Source organism: Phaethon lepturus, unplaced genomic scaffold (genome assembly GCF_000687285.1).
Source record: "Phaethon lepturus isolate BGI_N335 unplaced genomic scaffold, ASM68728v1 Scaffold58021, whole genome shotgun sequence".
Lineage (NCBI taxonomy): Eukaryota > Metazoa > Chordata > Aves > Phaethontiformes > Phaethontidae > Phaethon > Phaethon lepturus.
This window is the reverse complement of record NW_010516697.1, coordinates 2,231-17,482: the sequence shown is the minus strand read 5'-3', so window position 1 is coordinate 17,482 and position 15,252 is coordinate 2,231. Positions and strand designations below refer to the sequence as shown.

General features: G+C 36.8%; 1 protein-coding gene across 1 annotated transcript; it reads left to right on the top strand.

Annotated features, from left to right (window-relative positions):
• Positions 1 to 3,461: 3,461 nt before the first annotated feature.
• On the top strand, positions 3,462 to 14,970 carry LOC104614599 (protein FAM122A). The gene is made up of 9 exons (XM_010296135.1): positions 3,462 to 3,537; positions 8,046 to 8,102; positions 10,112 to 10,155; positions 10,235 to 10,289; positions 10,687 to 10,779; positions 11,322 to 11,410; positions 12,096 to 12,160; positions 13,183 to 13,279; positions 14,471 to 14,970. The coding sequence occupies exons 1-9, from the start codon at positions 3,520 to 3,522 to the stop codon at positions 14,628 to 14,630; spliced, it is 678 nt and encodes a 225-aa protein (XP_010294437.1). The 5' UTR covers positions 3,462 to 3,519; the 3' UTR covers positions 14,631 to 14,970.
• The last annotated feature ends 282 nt before the right edge of the window (positions 14,971 to 15,252 follow it).

The window sequence follows — 15,252 nt, the reverse complement described above, 5'->3', positions numbered from 1 at the left end:
GGTTGGCTGCCGCTCTGTCTGGAACGGGGGTCCATCGCCGCCCCAGCTGTAGCCCCGGGGGTTGCACTGTGTTTATGCGGCCGGCCTGGGAGGTGTGATCCTCGCCGCCCGTCCCGCAGCGCAAAGCGGTGGTGATGCTTTGGGACGCCTTGGGCGTGTGGGGAAGCGTGGGTTCCTGACCGGTGTCCCAAGCGGGGAGGGATTTTGGCAAGATACCCCTCTAAGTGCGGAGGTGTGCAGGAAAGCTTAGGTAGGCGTGTTGTAGCTTTATTAAAACGCTTTGTTTGTTTTCATCTAGGTATGCTGTGTAGCTGAGAAACATACAGTAGGCAGCGTCAAGGTTGTGGCCGTTACTAGAAATAAAGCAGCAATCTCTGTGATTTGTGTAATGGTTCAAGTCTGACCAAAAAAAAATCGCTGCGCTGTGTACAATTACAACAGTAAATGATTTTAGAACAATCGGGTGAATTGGTGAAGATCATTTCATGGAACCTTGAAAGATACATAAGTTTTACATTTAGTCTAAAACAATGTGTCAGTTGCCCTGGCGTTTTTCTGGATGATACTAATTTTGTTAGTATGTAATACTGGGAGAAACACAAGGAGTTGCCTAGACAATTTTGACTGCACATTGCCATGAGCCTGTGGGAGGTGGTATTTGCAAGGGGAGTTGGATGTTTGCCGTATGTTCCAGGTCTAGCTCTCTTCAGATGACAGGGCAGAGACAGTGGCAGTCCCAGGCAAGGGCTAGAGGGAAAGCTCTCAGATGTGCATGGTCTCTTGTATAGTTTTCTGTTTGGTTAAGGTTATAACTCAGAGTGCTGTTTCTTGCCTCCTCTGGGTGATTGTGAAGTTGGGAGATGCCCCCATCTGCTACCTGATGCTACCATCTAACTTCAGGGTGATCCATGTGCTGCTACTAGAAGTATGTCTGCAGTTTGAGAGAACGTATTGACAATAAACTTTCTAAAACATATTGTAATACATGATAAGTACTTTCTGTTGTGCTTTCTTTTTTTTCTTAAACTTAATGTTTCTGTAAGCAACTAGATATCAAGTAACAAACAAATCTCATAAATCTTTTGTACCAAAATGATTAACAGTACATTACAGTTCAGAGGAAATACTAATTCTTTCCTATTCAGTCATGTTTTAATGTTAAGTAGACATAACTGATTCTTTTACGTAACTATCAGTTTACATTTCCATGCAGTATAGAAGTATTGTGAATGGCAGTTGTTCCTCAGGGAGATTTCTGAGCAGGTAAACTAATTATGTAACTAAGTCGAAACGTTTTTATGATCTCAGTCTTTTATAAGTTGTTTCTTACAAACTGTGAGACCCTTGACTCTTAAAAAAGAAAAAAGCATTCCATAACCATGCTCTAAAAAAATTATTTAATTCAAGGTTTGAGCAGGTAGAAGGATAAGGCTGAGCTCTTGCCTTGAAACTGTGCATACACTATACATTAGGTGTTTACATGAGTTAAACTGAAATGCCATTGAACTAATTTGAGGTGGTTGCAGTGGTTTGCCTGTTAGTTAGGAATTTTCCAGCAGAATACTGTTTTTGCAAGGTTGCAGCTCTTGGCAAGAAGCTTCGGTTTTTCCCAGAATGGCTTTGTTGGGTAAACTGAAACAAAAACTTTTGCTCTTGAACAGCTTGCTTTTTCTACTCTGCCTCCTGTTTTGACTTCTTCATTAAAAAATTTAGTAAGGAGCTTGGAGAATTAAGTTACCGTAGAGCCAGAGAACGTTTTTAAGTGGAATATTTTAGAACACAGAAGTTACCTTTCACAGAACTTTTAGTTCTTGTTTTAATGCCAAATAAAATTGATTTTTAATAGGAACTGTAAGAATTTTCTGTGAAAGGTAAGTCTGAGGTCTGACCAGCTCTGGTGTTTTTGCCAGGGAGATTAAAGGTAAGGATATTATAGTTTTTCTTTCTCTCCCTCCCTTCTCTTTTAGGTAGCACTGACTGTTGGACTCAGCCTATGGTTATGTGTTACAGAATCATTCCAATTTGTTTTCTCTGTTCAAACCCTGGATTTCAGGATGTACTGTTTGTGTTGTGTTTGCATATCAACCAGTACACTTACACTAAAAGGAAGTTGTAGCTGTTGGCCTCAGCCAGTAAATTTCGTCTCTAAGCATCATGTCATGGATCCCTTAAATTTCTCCTGTTCCACCTGCTATCAAATGGCAACTATTTGATCTCTTCTGGGTATAAACTGAGTGAAACATCTTTGAAAATTGTCAGTGATGTCTGGTCATTTGTACTTGATCTTTTAGAGAAAGAGAGTCAATGCATCCTTCTTGGCCAAAAGCGCAGTGCCCATGCCAATTGCTATTGGCTTTTATTTCATGGTATAAGCTTTGTTTATTTTTTATTTACAGCTTGATAAAAGCTATCTAAAATGTGTATCTAACTGGTGTATTTTAAACTGAAGGATTCTGATAGTGTTGCATCTTGGAAGTGCATTATGATTATCGGTCTTTAGAACAAGGTAATACTACTGGTCAGATTAGTTTTAAGAAATTGTATTTATGTAGTGCTTTTGTTCATCCCAAGCTAGCAGCTGAAACAAAAAGATACAACCCAGTGACTTCTTGTAATTTGGATCTAATTACAAGCTTACATTTGGATCTTTTGCCTGTGCATTTCCTTGGTGATTTTTAGGCATGGGGATTGTAGGATTGTGGCTCAAAATTTTTATTCTAGTAACCATAAAACTTAATTTCTGCAGTCACGTTCATTAAGTGCTGATCAATGGCTGTTGATAACCCTGGTGGTGACCAGTAAAACTTGCTTTAGGAATCAATAGAACTAAAGTTGCCTTGAGAAAGGAGCTTACTTTATATCAAATAATTAATCCTGCATTACTTAAATGGATGCGCTGCTTCCTGATTAGAACCGTGACTGTGGTAAAAAGTCTTCGGGCTTTAAAAACTGGCTTTACTGTATGTTTAATTTTTAACCTCTCCTAGGAAAAAAGTTCAGAACTTATTAAATGTTCGTATTGATAAGATTTATCAAGATACTATATATTTTTTTTAAATTCTATTTTATCTATGGCATTGAAGCTGCTTTCAGTTACTGGTTATATGCCATTTATAAATTTGTTCTGTTGAATGACGTTCGAGGTAATATGCAAGCTGCAGCCATTCCAAACATAACAAATTCCCACAGAAATGATCAGTCTTAACAATTTTTCAGTTATTCTGAAGACTCAATATGTTTAATTAAAATCATTAATTGAAGTAGCTGGGACTTGGGGGAAGAGCAATTTGGTTTCCACTCTCTGCCAACAAGCTGAAAGAGTTCTTACATACCTGTCTCTCAAGTACTTTGTCTTGAAATGATAGCTGTCATAGCATTTGAAACTGAGCTTATATTAAGAGGTGCTTTTTGATAGGAAGGAAATGGCTTTTGCATTTGACAAGTGTTTCTTTTCACAGTGATAATTCACAGGTGTTCCAGGCTAACGTTTTGCGAACCCGCAGGAACAGTACCACAGTTATGAATCGTCATAGTCTGGTAAGAAAACTATTAGACCAACCGCAGTAGGTCCAAAGCAGAAGTGTGCAAACGGGATTAAAGAAGAAAATGAGATTGTAGTCTGTGAAACTAATATGACATATTCTCAGAAACAGGGCTCTTGACTGTGACATTAATATGCTGTAGCTATAGTGGAATGTTATTTATAGACCATTTAGTGTTGGAGAGTACTTTATACTTCATTGTGATCAAAACTTTGTTTATAAAATGCAAGCAGACGTTCTAAGAGTAAGGAAGGTAGTTTGCAAGGAAAACTAATTACATAGATGTATTGTTGTGCAGGAATCAAGGTGTTAATCATTTCTGATGTGTAAAAAAAACAAACGGGCAGTGATGCTCTGATGTTAAATGTTCTCTTATACAGTAATGACAGAATAGACTGCTGTAATCAGCAACTGACATAACAAGATAGAACTGGCTAATAGGACATGAATCTTGAGACTTCTAGAATGAATGGTTTCATGTCTCCTGGGGACGCTCATTTGCAATTTCAGCTTTTGTCAGACTTCTGTTACTACAGCTTCCCAGATCTGAATTTTTAAAATACTAATTCATGGTGCTTCAACCCAGAGAAAATATTGCGTATCTTGTGTTTTAGTATCATACAAATTGTGGTAGGAAGGGTGTGATTTCGACTGATTGAGAACACTTGCACAAGATCATGTAGAGAGCATGGTTTGCTAACCCTTAAAGGGTTAGGGTACATGGGGTAGACATGCCTAAGAAACAGGTAGACACAGGATAACATCCAGCTGCATTCAGTTGATTATTAATGTTTTGGAAAAATTGAGTTATGTCAGGGCAGGAGGGGAGTAGTATCAATTTTCTTTTAAGTATGGGAAACGAAGTCCCTGTAATGCTAACATCAATTATCCTGTTTTTCTTAGTTACCTTTTGAAGATGCTTTAGAAATAATTTGTTAGCCCCATGTTAGTGGTTGAAGAATAGTCTCCTATTTTCTTGACTGATGCCATTTAGTTAAAGGTTTGCATCTGTAACAGAACTGGGATACTTACGTAAAAGTCTAGGAAGACTGGTAGAAAAGCCTGCTTGGATATAAAACCCTGCTAGGATATGAAACCCCATAGAATGTATTATGGTAAAGATTTCTTAAACAAAAGTCTCTCTCTTCATATATGCTTTTAGGGTGGCAGCTTAGGGTAAATTTTTTTATGGTTGTGGTCAGACCAAAGGAGAAACAAAGGTGAAAGCTCAGTTTATTGTGTTTACTTCTTGAAGATCCTAAATGTTTGTGTAAAAAAGATGCTAATTTAGGGTGCATTGCCTGGAACTTGCTGGGAAGCAGGAGCTAGTTCACTGATGGGCAAGCTCTTTTGGCTGCCCCTAATAGATGTTGCAGTTTTTTGGACTGAGCCAGCATTCCCATCTCCATGGGATGGTGTTCCTAACCCTTCACCTCACTTCAAGGTTATTAAAAAGGATCCTGAAAGTCAACTTTTTTCTTCAGTCTCGGCTGACCAGATGCTCACAAAATACAGCTGAAATTTTACTAAATTGAAATTTACTGAAATTTTACTACATTTACTAATATGCTAAAAACCAAGTGCTCCACTGACTGCTAGATCAGTGCCTTCTCCATTTTGATATATTCCTTTGAATTATGGTCTGGTTTTATGATTCTGTTGAAGATGGCAGGGAGGATGGAATTGGAAAGGAGCTCAGAGATTGTCATCCTTCTGTGGTTTTAAACTAGGATCATCCACAGATGAATGATTTTGTGGAAATAATTGAACTTCCATCATTAAGGACCCTAAGCAACCTCAACTGGTATTCTTGCTACAGCAAAGAAGTAAGTGTAGTTTTATGATGTTAGAGATATTCTAAGGAGCTGGATGACATCTACTTTGGTAAACTAAATTTTACAGTAAGTAGATGATAAAGTGTACTTCAAAAAACACTTTTTTCTATTTAGGGAAACTAATCCAAGTTTTATTGCGGTGTAAGCTCTAATAAAGAGAATGAAAAGATTCAGTAGGTGACTGAAACTTTGTTAGTTTAGTATTATAATACAACTAAAATTTTATGTTTTGTTAAATTTCATGCAAAAAAATTGATTAGTATTTGTCTAATCTGTGTTGCGTTCGCTGTCATGGGAACAATGGCTGTTGCTACAATGCTCTGAGAACTGAAGGGTATACTCTCTCTTGCTCTATCTTCAGGGCTGTTGTGGTTGTCCCAGTTGCTCAGCTGAATTCTAAAATCTTTTCTTTTTTGAGTAGCTTCTCCGAGTCTCAGACTCCAGCTCTTTTATAATGATGACTACAGGGGCAGCAACACCATTTTGGCTGGGTCTTAATCTGCAGTTTTCTGACACTTCATGTAATTGCCAAGGAAGGGTCAACTAGGCTCAGTATCCACTGTTTTATTTCCTTCCAGAAGATCTCAGTGGCATCTAGTGAGTAAATGTTTTGGTGTTTTTTTGTTTTGTTTGTGTGGTTGGGTGTTTTGTTTTGTTGTTTAAGCAAAGCATTTTAGTCCGTGGTTAGATGTTTAGGTGCCATTTCAGCACAAGTTGTTTTTTTTGTTTTGTGGGTTTTTTGTAAATTTTAAAGTGGGTAGGTTCCCTGTTAGGGTTCACTGCGTGGCCCCACAAATGCTTGTGCTGGCAGAAGACAGGGGGCACTGCAGGGATGGCAATGGAAGGGCAGAGGCTTCAGGGGCAGGTGACTGCTCACTTTGGCTGTGCTGCCTGCCAAACTGGCACTTCTGGAACCTTACCTTCCCTGCAAAAACTTATCTAACATACTGGAGAAGGGAGGAAAGAGAAGGTGTTTCTCTTCCATGTGGTAGTCTAATAGTTTGTGATGCTTTTTATTAAGCTTTGTGGTCTCTTAAAACATTGGGGATTTGTGTAGTATAATTTTAACAAATGGGTTCGGTCTGCTTTAGCAAGTATCCTTTAAAAGTGACTAAGGTTTCTTTTCACAAGAATTGAACCAAAGGACTATGAACAGGGAAAAAGTGAGTTTTAAGTATTGTCAAAGCAAGGATTGTGACTGGTTGGAGGTGGGATGTAGGATCCTCAGAGTTAGTGGGTTTAGTTAGTGCATTAGATCCTGCAAGGGAATACTGTCTTTTTAGAATTTTTATTTTACATTGCAAGCCACTGCTTTCGTATATATTCTGTTAATGTCAAACCTTAAAGTATGTGCATCACAGTCATAAAATTAGAATATGATGAGTGGAATAAATGTGTTTCAACTGCGGAGTGACAGAGTGAATAGGCAGGAATGTACTATTGTCAAGATCCTTTTCTCTGTGAGAATCAAGGTCAACTCAAGGTCCACATTGGCTGGTACAGCTTGGAGGAAAGTTTATTAGATGCACAGGATTTTTGGGAGCCCAGTATAATAGTAAAGCTGACCTAAACTGGACTTAAGAAGTAGCAAATCAAAACATTATAGCTATTAGACTTTCGTAGTATATGTTATGATGACTAAATTCTGGCACAAACATTAGACATCCTCTGTATGAGTCTGATAGGCTAATATCTTTTGTGAGAAAAAGGACATGATGTCTTGATGTTTGTCTTTTTTAGAGGGAGGATTCTCAACATATGAAGCATTGATAATCTGTGATACCTTACCATGACCTTTTGTGTAAGACAGCAACATCTTTGTATTCTCCATGGCACTGATGAGAAGATGGTGCAGTAAATGGTTAACTGAATGTTCGTTAAGTTCTCCAACTTCAGCATAATGAAGAGCTCCAGTAATGTTTTGTGAAGCTGATAAACCCTCATACTACATAAAGTATATAAACACTTAGTAAAAATACAAACCTTACTTGCTGAAAATTTTAAAAAGACACCTTGTTTTTTGGAGGGGTTGTCAGGCTTGCAGAGAGTAAGTGAAACCTCTCTGACTCAAGTTTTGAATTTTTGATTCCTGGATAGCTTATGACAAAAGTCGACGGAGGGTCAAATATTTGAGGGATGGGAAATACATGAAAGGAAATTATATTTTGAGGAAATAATCACTTTTCATTACTTGGTTTTGAGTATGCAGTTTTAGATCATAGTATTCCAGTGAGATCTTGATGCAAAACTGACAAAATTAACAGAAGACCATTTTTAGTGACATCCTCTCTGATTTCACCCGAATTGATGAAGCTCTTGAGAAACCATAAGGAAGGTATCTTTGTTACCCTTCTAATAGCTGGTATTTTTAATCTGTCAAAGTACTTGTTTATAGGCAGACAATCCAGAAACCTTTTTGCACAATGTGTCGTTTTTGCTTTGTAATTTTAACTGCCATGTTCTTGCAAGTAATTAATGTAGCTTGTGTATGCTGAGAATGTCACGAATGCTGGGTTTCTTAAAAAAAGAAAAAACAAACCCACCCAAAACCATACATTTTTTTAGCCTGGATACCACTGTAGAGTGGCTACTAACATTCCTGCCCCTTTCTCTCCCTTTTCCTGTAGTTTTTAAGTGTGTTTCAGTTGTATATGGCTTTGTTTTGCAGTTTGTGCCATCTTCTCCTATCCGTATTCCTAGCAGCCGTCTTCATCAAATCAAACAGGTAAGCACAGATTCTATTTTTTTTTTATTTTAAATGTTTTATACTTTTTTTTGCTGTTAGTGTGTAATGTCCTTGGAATGGCTATAGTTTTTACTTTTGAAACTGTAGTACAGAGTCTGCAGCAGTCTATCACTTCAAGGTCTTTTCAAAAGTAAAAGCAGTATCTAGTCTGCAGTGTTCCAAATTTCATGAAGTAGAATGCATCTTATAGTGAGAAGAAGATTTGAGCAGAAAGATAACTCTTAAAATGGACATTTTAGAAAGGAAATTGTTAATATAAACCCTTAGGGTAAAGTTTCACCAAGTTTTTGGCAGCAGTGCCAGGGTAAATATTGAGGGCCAATAACAAAGTGTTCCTTAACTTGTGTTGGCACAAGAGTTTTGTGCAGCCAGAAAGTGAACTGGATAAGGAAGCTCTGGCTGAAAAATAGTTTGGACCCTTCTGGCTGGGCTATTTTTCATCTATATAATTTTCTTATCCAGATCACTGTACTTGTGCTGTCACAGCATGAGCGGAGTGGGAAGGGCACAAGAGTAAACACTTAGGAAGGGAGGGGGGTGGCAAATATCTGAGTAGGCTTAAATAGCACTGCTACCAGACAACAGACCGCAGTCTAAAGACTCAAGTTTTAAAATCAACAAGCTCAAACTCTTGTGACTCCTCCATTTTAGATGTCGACTTTTTGACAGTAGAATGTTTATAAAATTGGCTTGAAGATGCTTGACTTTTTTAATAATAAAACTTTTTTTTAGCTTGCTAGTTTTCAATGGATAGGCTTGATTTTTACAGGGTGGAAAGTAAGAAAACAATTTAATGCTTTGGACAGCATGTTCAGGGTATGATGTCTGAAGTGATAGAAGGCACTTCTGCTTTCCACCTCGGATATTTAAGGTGTGTGCATAGTAATCCTGAAGACAATGTGCTTGCTTTCATTATGTAAAGAATTTACTGGCTTAGGGTGACTCTGAAGCACTCAGGTTAGTTGTAGAGCTGTTTAAAAAACCTTAGCATTAATATGTAGATGTGGTGAGAGCAAGGAAATGATCTACTGTGGCTCTGCTACATGACATGAAGGAAAGTTTGATAACTCACTTTTTTTGGAAAATACTTCTGTATTCATACTTGTTCCATACATTTATTAATGTGAACAACGACACTTCTGAATTTGTGTTTGATCATTAAGTTCACAAGTTGAAATTCCATGTTCTGTATACTTACTGGCACAGATGAGAACAGGTATGATTTACTTCTGATCTCTTTCAAATATTAGCAAATAATCACACAGTTGAACTATGTTAATAAGACTCTTCCTAATGATGAGGATTGTGAAGATGCTTAGTTAAACTTTTATTCTTGAACTGAAATTAGGGAAGCTACTAATTCACTCAACAGACTGGACAGTATTCAGGTAGTTTTAAGGAAAGGTGTGTACCTAAGAGGAGATTGAGTCAAATTTGTACTTTAACTTGGTGTTGACATTTAGTTTAATTTTACACCTTTGATCCATTTTAATAATATTTTTATGGGAATTTTAGAAAAAAACCCAACTGCATTGCAAATGAGACGCTGACAGAGTTCAGTTAGTTACTAATACATAGAATAAGGTAGGGATCCACTCATGCTTTTGAGGATTATCTGTACTAGTTTCCAGTATCTGTATTTTCTAGTATCTGTAATAGACTGCATAAAGATACTCTATCATATGTAAAAAGTTTGGTTCATTATTATATTATCATTGTTCAGTTTTGTAACTACCTCTTGGTTAGTAATGAAAATGAAAAAAGTTGATTGAGATCAACTCCCATAAGCACTTCTTATGTGATGGTCTCTCTTGCTACTTCTCTTTCCCATTCTCTCCCCCTCACTGCTTTTCATGTAGTGAGAGCTTAAGATTATTGTTGCTTTGCTGAGTTGAAATAAATTTTCCACATACCGAAATGAAATTAGCTTTTCTGATTTGCTGTAGCAAAGCTTTTTTTGTCTTAATTTTTCATCTGCTATCTTTTAGGAGGAAGGAATGAATTTAATGAACAGAGAAACAGTACATGAAAGGTAAGCATTAAGGCAAACTAGAATACTTAATGCAGTCTTCTATGGGCCTGGGACAATACATTTCTTTTCTTCTTTATAGAGAAGTGCAAGTAGCAATGCAGATGAGCCACTCATGGGAAGAGAGCTTGAGCCTGGTAATGCATTCATGCTTTAATTTGTGTTTCTATTATCAGTATCAGGACACTAGAGACTCTCTCATGTCAACATTTCCTTTTATAGTTTGACCTACAGTTAAGGTGTTAGTATATAGCTGCTTTTGATCAGCAATTTTTCATACTAACAAGACATGGAATTATCAGTTGTTCGAGGATACATGTGGGTCCCTTAGACTGGTATATATCACCATATAATGCTTACGGCTTTTTGTTTGCTTGTTTTGGGTTTTTTTGTTAAGCATAAGACCATAAATGGCTGCCTAAAAATTGTGACTATGATGGAGGATAGCCTTGGAATCTCACTCAGTTCCACACTGATCAGTCCTTTTCATGTTAAGTACTAGCTCGTAAGATTAATTATATGTACTATTTACAGAGCGACAATGATTTTGAAAAATCATCATCACCAAAGCAAGTAGACTTTGTCCCAGTTTCTCCAGCTCCTTCACCTACCAGAGGAATAGGGAAGGTGAGCAAAATGTGGTAATAATGGTTTTATCTTGAGTAGTGCTAAATAAATTCAATCAAATTAGTAGCAAAAGACTAAACCACCTGCTCCTTTCTACCTCAGCTGCAAACAAGAAACTGGAGAGTAAACAAAAGAACTGTAAAACCCCAAACCAAAAAATACCAGCTAGCAGTTGCACATCTTGTGGATGTGAATTTCTGTGGAGTGTTCAGCTGATAATCTATGGTTTATAAACCTTATCCTTTTTTTGCCTTCTTCTTGGTATAAGAGGAAGGTGGGGGCGTACATTCTTACTTTATGAACTATAGTCTTTTTAACCAGACTAAATGAATCCTTGTCAACTTGCATATATTCTGCAAGAAAATGGAATCTGTCCAATTTTTAAATTTTTTTCTCAGTTACAACAAGTGGTATCTCAGCATATTATCTGGTTGCTTAAATTGATAGTGGGTTGCTTGTATATCTGTGATAAGGATCGGTTGTTACCATATGAGTGTGATACAGTGTTTATACCTAAATAACACAAACTGTTTTGCTCTCAGCAATGTTTCTCACCATCTTTGCAAAGTTTGGTGAGTAGCAGTGGATTGCCTCCAAGTCCTAGCCCAAGTCCAACAAGGCGATTTTCAAGGTAAGTACCAGATCATATCAATAATAGAAAATTGGCATAGTTTGTTCACAGTACGCTTTTGAAATACCAGGATTTGTTATATACATAATTGATTTCTTATCATAAATACAACTTTATATATTCATGTAAGGTTTAGTTTTTACAATGGTCTAAAATATTTTTTAAAATCCTCACATCATAACATCAGGAAAATGGGCTGCATTGTGGCATCTGTCTTCTCAGTGTAGTCTCTGTATTGCTCTTAATCATGTCTTAAGTAATTGAATTGAATTCTAAGTGGGGAAAACCCAAACAGATAGATATAGGGTTTGTTACTGATTCTGGTTTTAGTTGCATTGGATGTTGTTTTGAGTGATCTGGGCATACAGTTAAATTTTATTAGGCCCTAACAATTCAGCAAAGTATTACCTGTCAGCTGAGATCTAGTCAGTGCCTAGATGGGAGATTTTAGACTGCCCCAGCTGTGAAATAATGTGATTAAACTTTTTCTGTTAAAGTTGCTTCCTGGTCTGTCTTAAGGAAAAAAAAAAAAGGACTTATTTTGGATGAGCTGTTTTAATGCCTATTTTCTTAGTGTTTTCCACTTTGTAGCTTGTTATCTGAGTATCTTTTGATTTTTTTTTTTACGTGTTTTCAGGCTTCCTTTATTAATGGTGATATCAGTATAGCATATGCCTTCTTTTAGCAGGAGAAGTCAGAGTCCAATTAATTGCATTCGACCAAGTGTTCTTGGGTCAATAAAAAGAAAAGGTACAGTATTTTGTTTTGGCTAATATAATAGGCCAGCTTGTAAATTTTATAATAATTTATATAGCTTTCTTCATAATTCTGTTCAGTTGGCTGATAGTTCAAAGAGTGACTAGAATTAGAACGTATTACAGATGACAAAATAGAGCTGTTTGTAGGGATAAAACAGATAAATTGCTAAATAAGTTTTTATTGTTCCATAAAACTAATAGTTGTTCTGTTCTAATGCCTCTCCATTGCTGTAGTCATATAGATCTGATAAGAAACTAATGTAACCTGCTTAACAAAGCAAGAAATACAACTATTGGTATATTTAACTTAACAAATAGAAAATTTTGAGATTCCTGGCTAACTGAAGCACACAGATGCTGTAGATTTAAAATCATTCTTCAAAACCAAAAGCTGATGCAGAGACCTGGTAGACACCTTACAGCTTCATTGGGAAATCTTCCTACATTTTTCTTCAAGTTTAACTTCTGATTATTTTATTGCATCTGTTTTTATATCTTCATGCTTCACCTTTGTAACAGAACACCAACTTCTAAAATACTTCTGAGTTCTGTCATAGCCTATTTAGGCATATATCTATCCTCCCTTCTTCAAGAGTATTTGGAAATCAAAGTCGATATGTAAGTTTAGTGATAATCCTGGACCTTGTTTTTACTGATTGCAAGAGGAAAACAAGCTTTCCTTATTCTCTGCTTTGGTGGAGCTAGTCAGTGAACTGCTATTTGTTTCAATAAACTGAAACAAAAAAATTATTCTTCGCTAATGAAGAATAAACATCTGCTATCTAAAGCTCAGTTCATAACTCACTAAACTTTACTGAAGCTTGAACTAAAGTTTCCAAGAAATAGGCAGTCTTTAAAACTTCAGCATTGAACTGAAATATGTTTTACATATAAAGTAACAATCTATTGTAATAAGTTTGAACCGCTATTCTGTTTGCTCTGTAGAAGTACATTGAAAGTAGATTTTAGTTTAAATGAGTAGTCATTTTTATCACTCCTTATCTCTTACCAAAGGTGTAACAGAGATAGAAGATCATCCAAAAAGATTATTCCAAGGATCCACCAACATGCTTACCCCTGAAGTTTCACATCAGGCAGACCTTGGGGGATGGTAAATGCTGTGCTATTTATTGTGTCGACTTCATCAGAAGCATTGCAAGTCTTTTTTTCATCTAGCAATGATTATGCTTGAAGTTGTTGTTTATTTTTTTATACAGGCATCTTGTAATTTTGCAGCACTGTTTACCACAGTAAGCAGGCAGTAATATTCACTACAATTTTACACTCGCTAGGACTGACTGTTAACATGCTTCATGTGTATGGGAGTTGAGGTGTTTAGGAAAAGGTATCTCATGGCTGGCAATTTTTGGAGTCTAGTTTTAAGCTGCAATCAAATGTGAATGCTAATGCTTGTGGGTGGATTGTTGGGTTTTTTCTTCTTTTTTTTTCCCTTGCTCTTAGTCATGGAGGCAGATTAGTCTGTCTGACCCTCCCTGCTGGGAGGAGATAAAAACTGCTACGTTAAAAATCATAAGGACTTGAAATAGCAAGGAATTTTGATTTAGTATTTTAGTGAAGAGGTTAATAATACATAGGGTGTGCTCACATGACTATCAAGACAGGGTTGTTCACAGCGCTTCTGTTCTTTTTGCCTCTCAGATAACACACCTAGCTCTGCACAAGCTTTGAGCCCATTGCAGTGACAATAGTAAAATAGATGTTTTAAGCTACTTTAAAGTTTGATAAAGATGCTTATACGTACTTTAAAAACATACCTTTTTTGCACACTCTCTTCACAGTAGGCATAGCAGTGCAGGTTCAGTTGCTGCATCTTGGTTTTAGGAGATGATAATTTTAAAAAACATTTTGATGCTCTCTATCACTGATGATAATCACCTCCAGTTATGATTTTGTGTCCTGTGAAATATGTAGTGAATGGTACAACTGAAGTATGTACAGTTTACATGTGCTTTCCTGGCAAAAGAAGCCTCTGGATATATGCTAGCCCAGGACCTTGTAGGAGATGAGGTAGAGCTTGCAGTGACCTGCTCAGCCTGATGCTTCTACTCTGTACACCATTTCTGGGTCAGCTGAAGGACGAAATTGGTAGAAGGTTATCTGTCTGTTTGGAAGTGACTGCAAGGTCTGTAGTTGCAGATTTATTTCAAATCATATGGCTTACTGTTCCTTCAAAGATGTACATTCATTTTTAAAATGGCTTTATAATGAATGGAAGCTAGTATTTGAAACTTCTCAGAAAAAGTACCTAATTTCTTGTATCTTGATGTTACTCTGTTTTCAGTCTGTCGTCACATGCTCTTGATGACAACAGAAGCAGTGCAGGCTCTTCCTGTGACTCACCAGCTGAAGTCGGCACCAACACAGACTCTCCAGTCTCACTTTCTGACTCCAGATCTCCTTTTTTACCAGTAGATCTTACGGCTAAGTTACCTATTAATTGAGAAGCAGAAGTTTGCTAATGGACACCAAGAAACAGCCTGGATATCAATAAGATTTTCTGTTGTGTGTAACTGATTCTGTTCCTCATAGGAACTTCCAGAAACGTCATTATTTCTAGAAAACTTCCAGAATAGTTCCTTGAGGAGGAATTCATGTTTCTAGTGATTTGTATGACATTTACTAAAATACAGTAAGCATTTGAACTGCAAACATATTGATGCCATCATCAGTTAGTAAGCTGTTGATTTACAATGGATATCATCTTGTTGGCATAAGTTACAAATATTGTACGTACATTCTGCTTGTGGAAGACTTGGCTTGCCAACAGGCAGTGTCCTCACTAATATGAAGTGGTGCTTATGTAGTAACAGGTAACTTTCACATTTGTCCTCAGACTGAAACCAATGAAGCAGCTTACTAATGTGTGTTTATTCCCTGAGCGTTAGATATTTATATTTTTTTGTTCTTCATACGAAAGGGGGAATATTAGGGGGGGAATTGCTTCTTGTGTTCTATTATGATTGGCTGTTAATCAACTCTGTATTCTAATAGATGTCAAAAGAACAAGTTGGTTGTTCTTACTTAAAAGTTAAGTTGTAAAACAAATATGTTGGGTTTTATTCA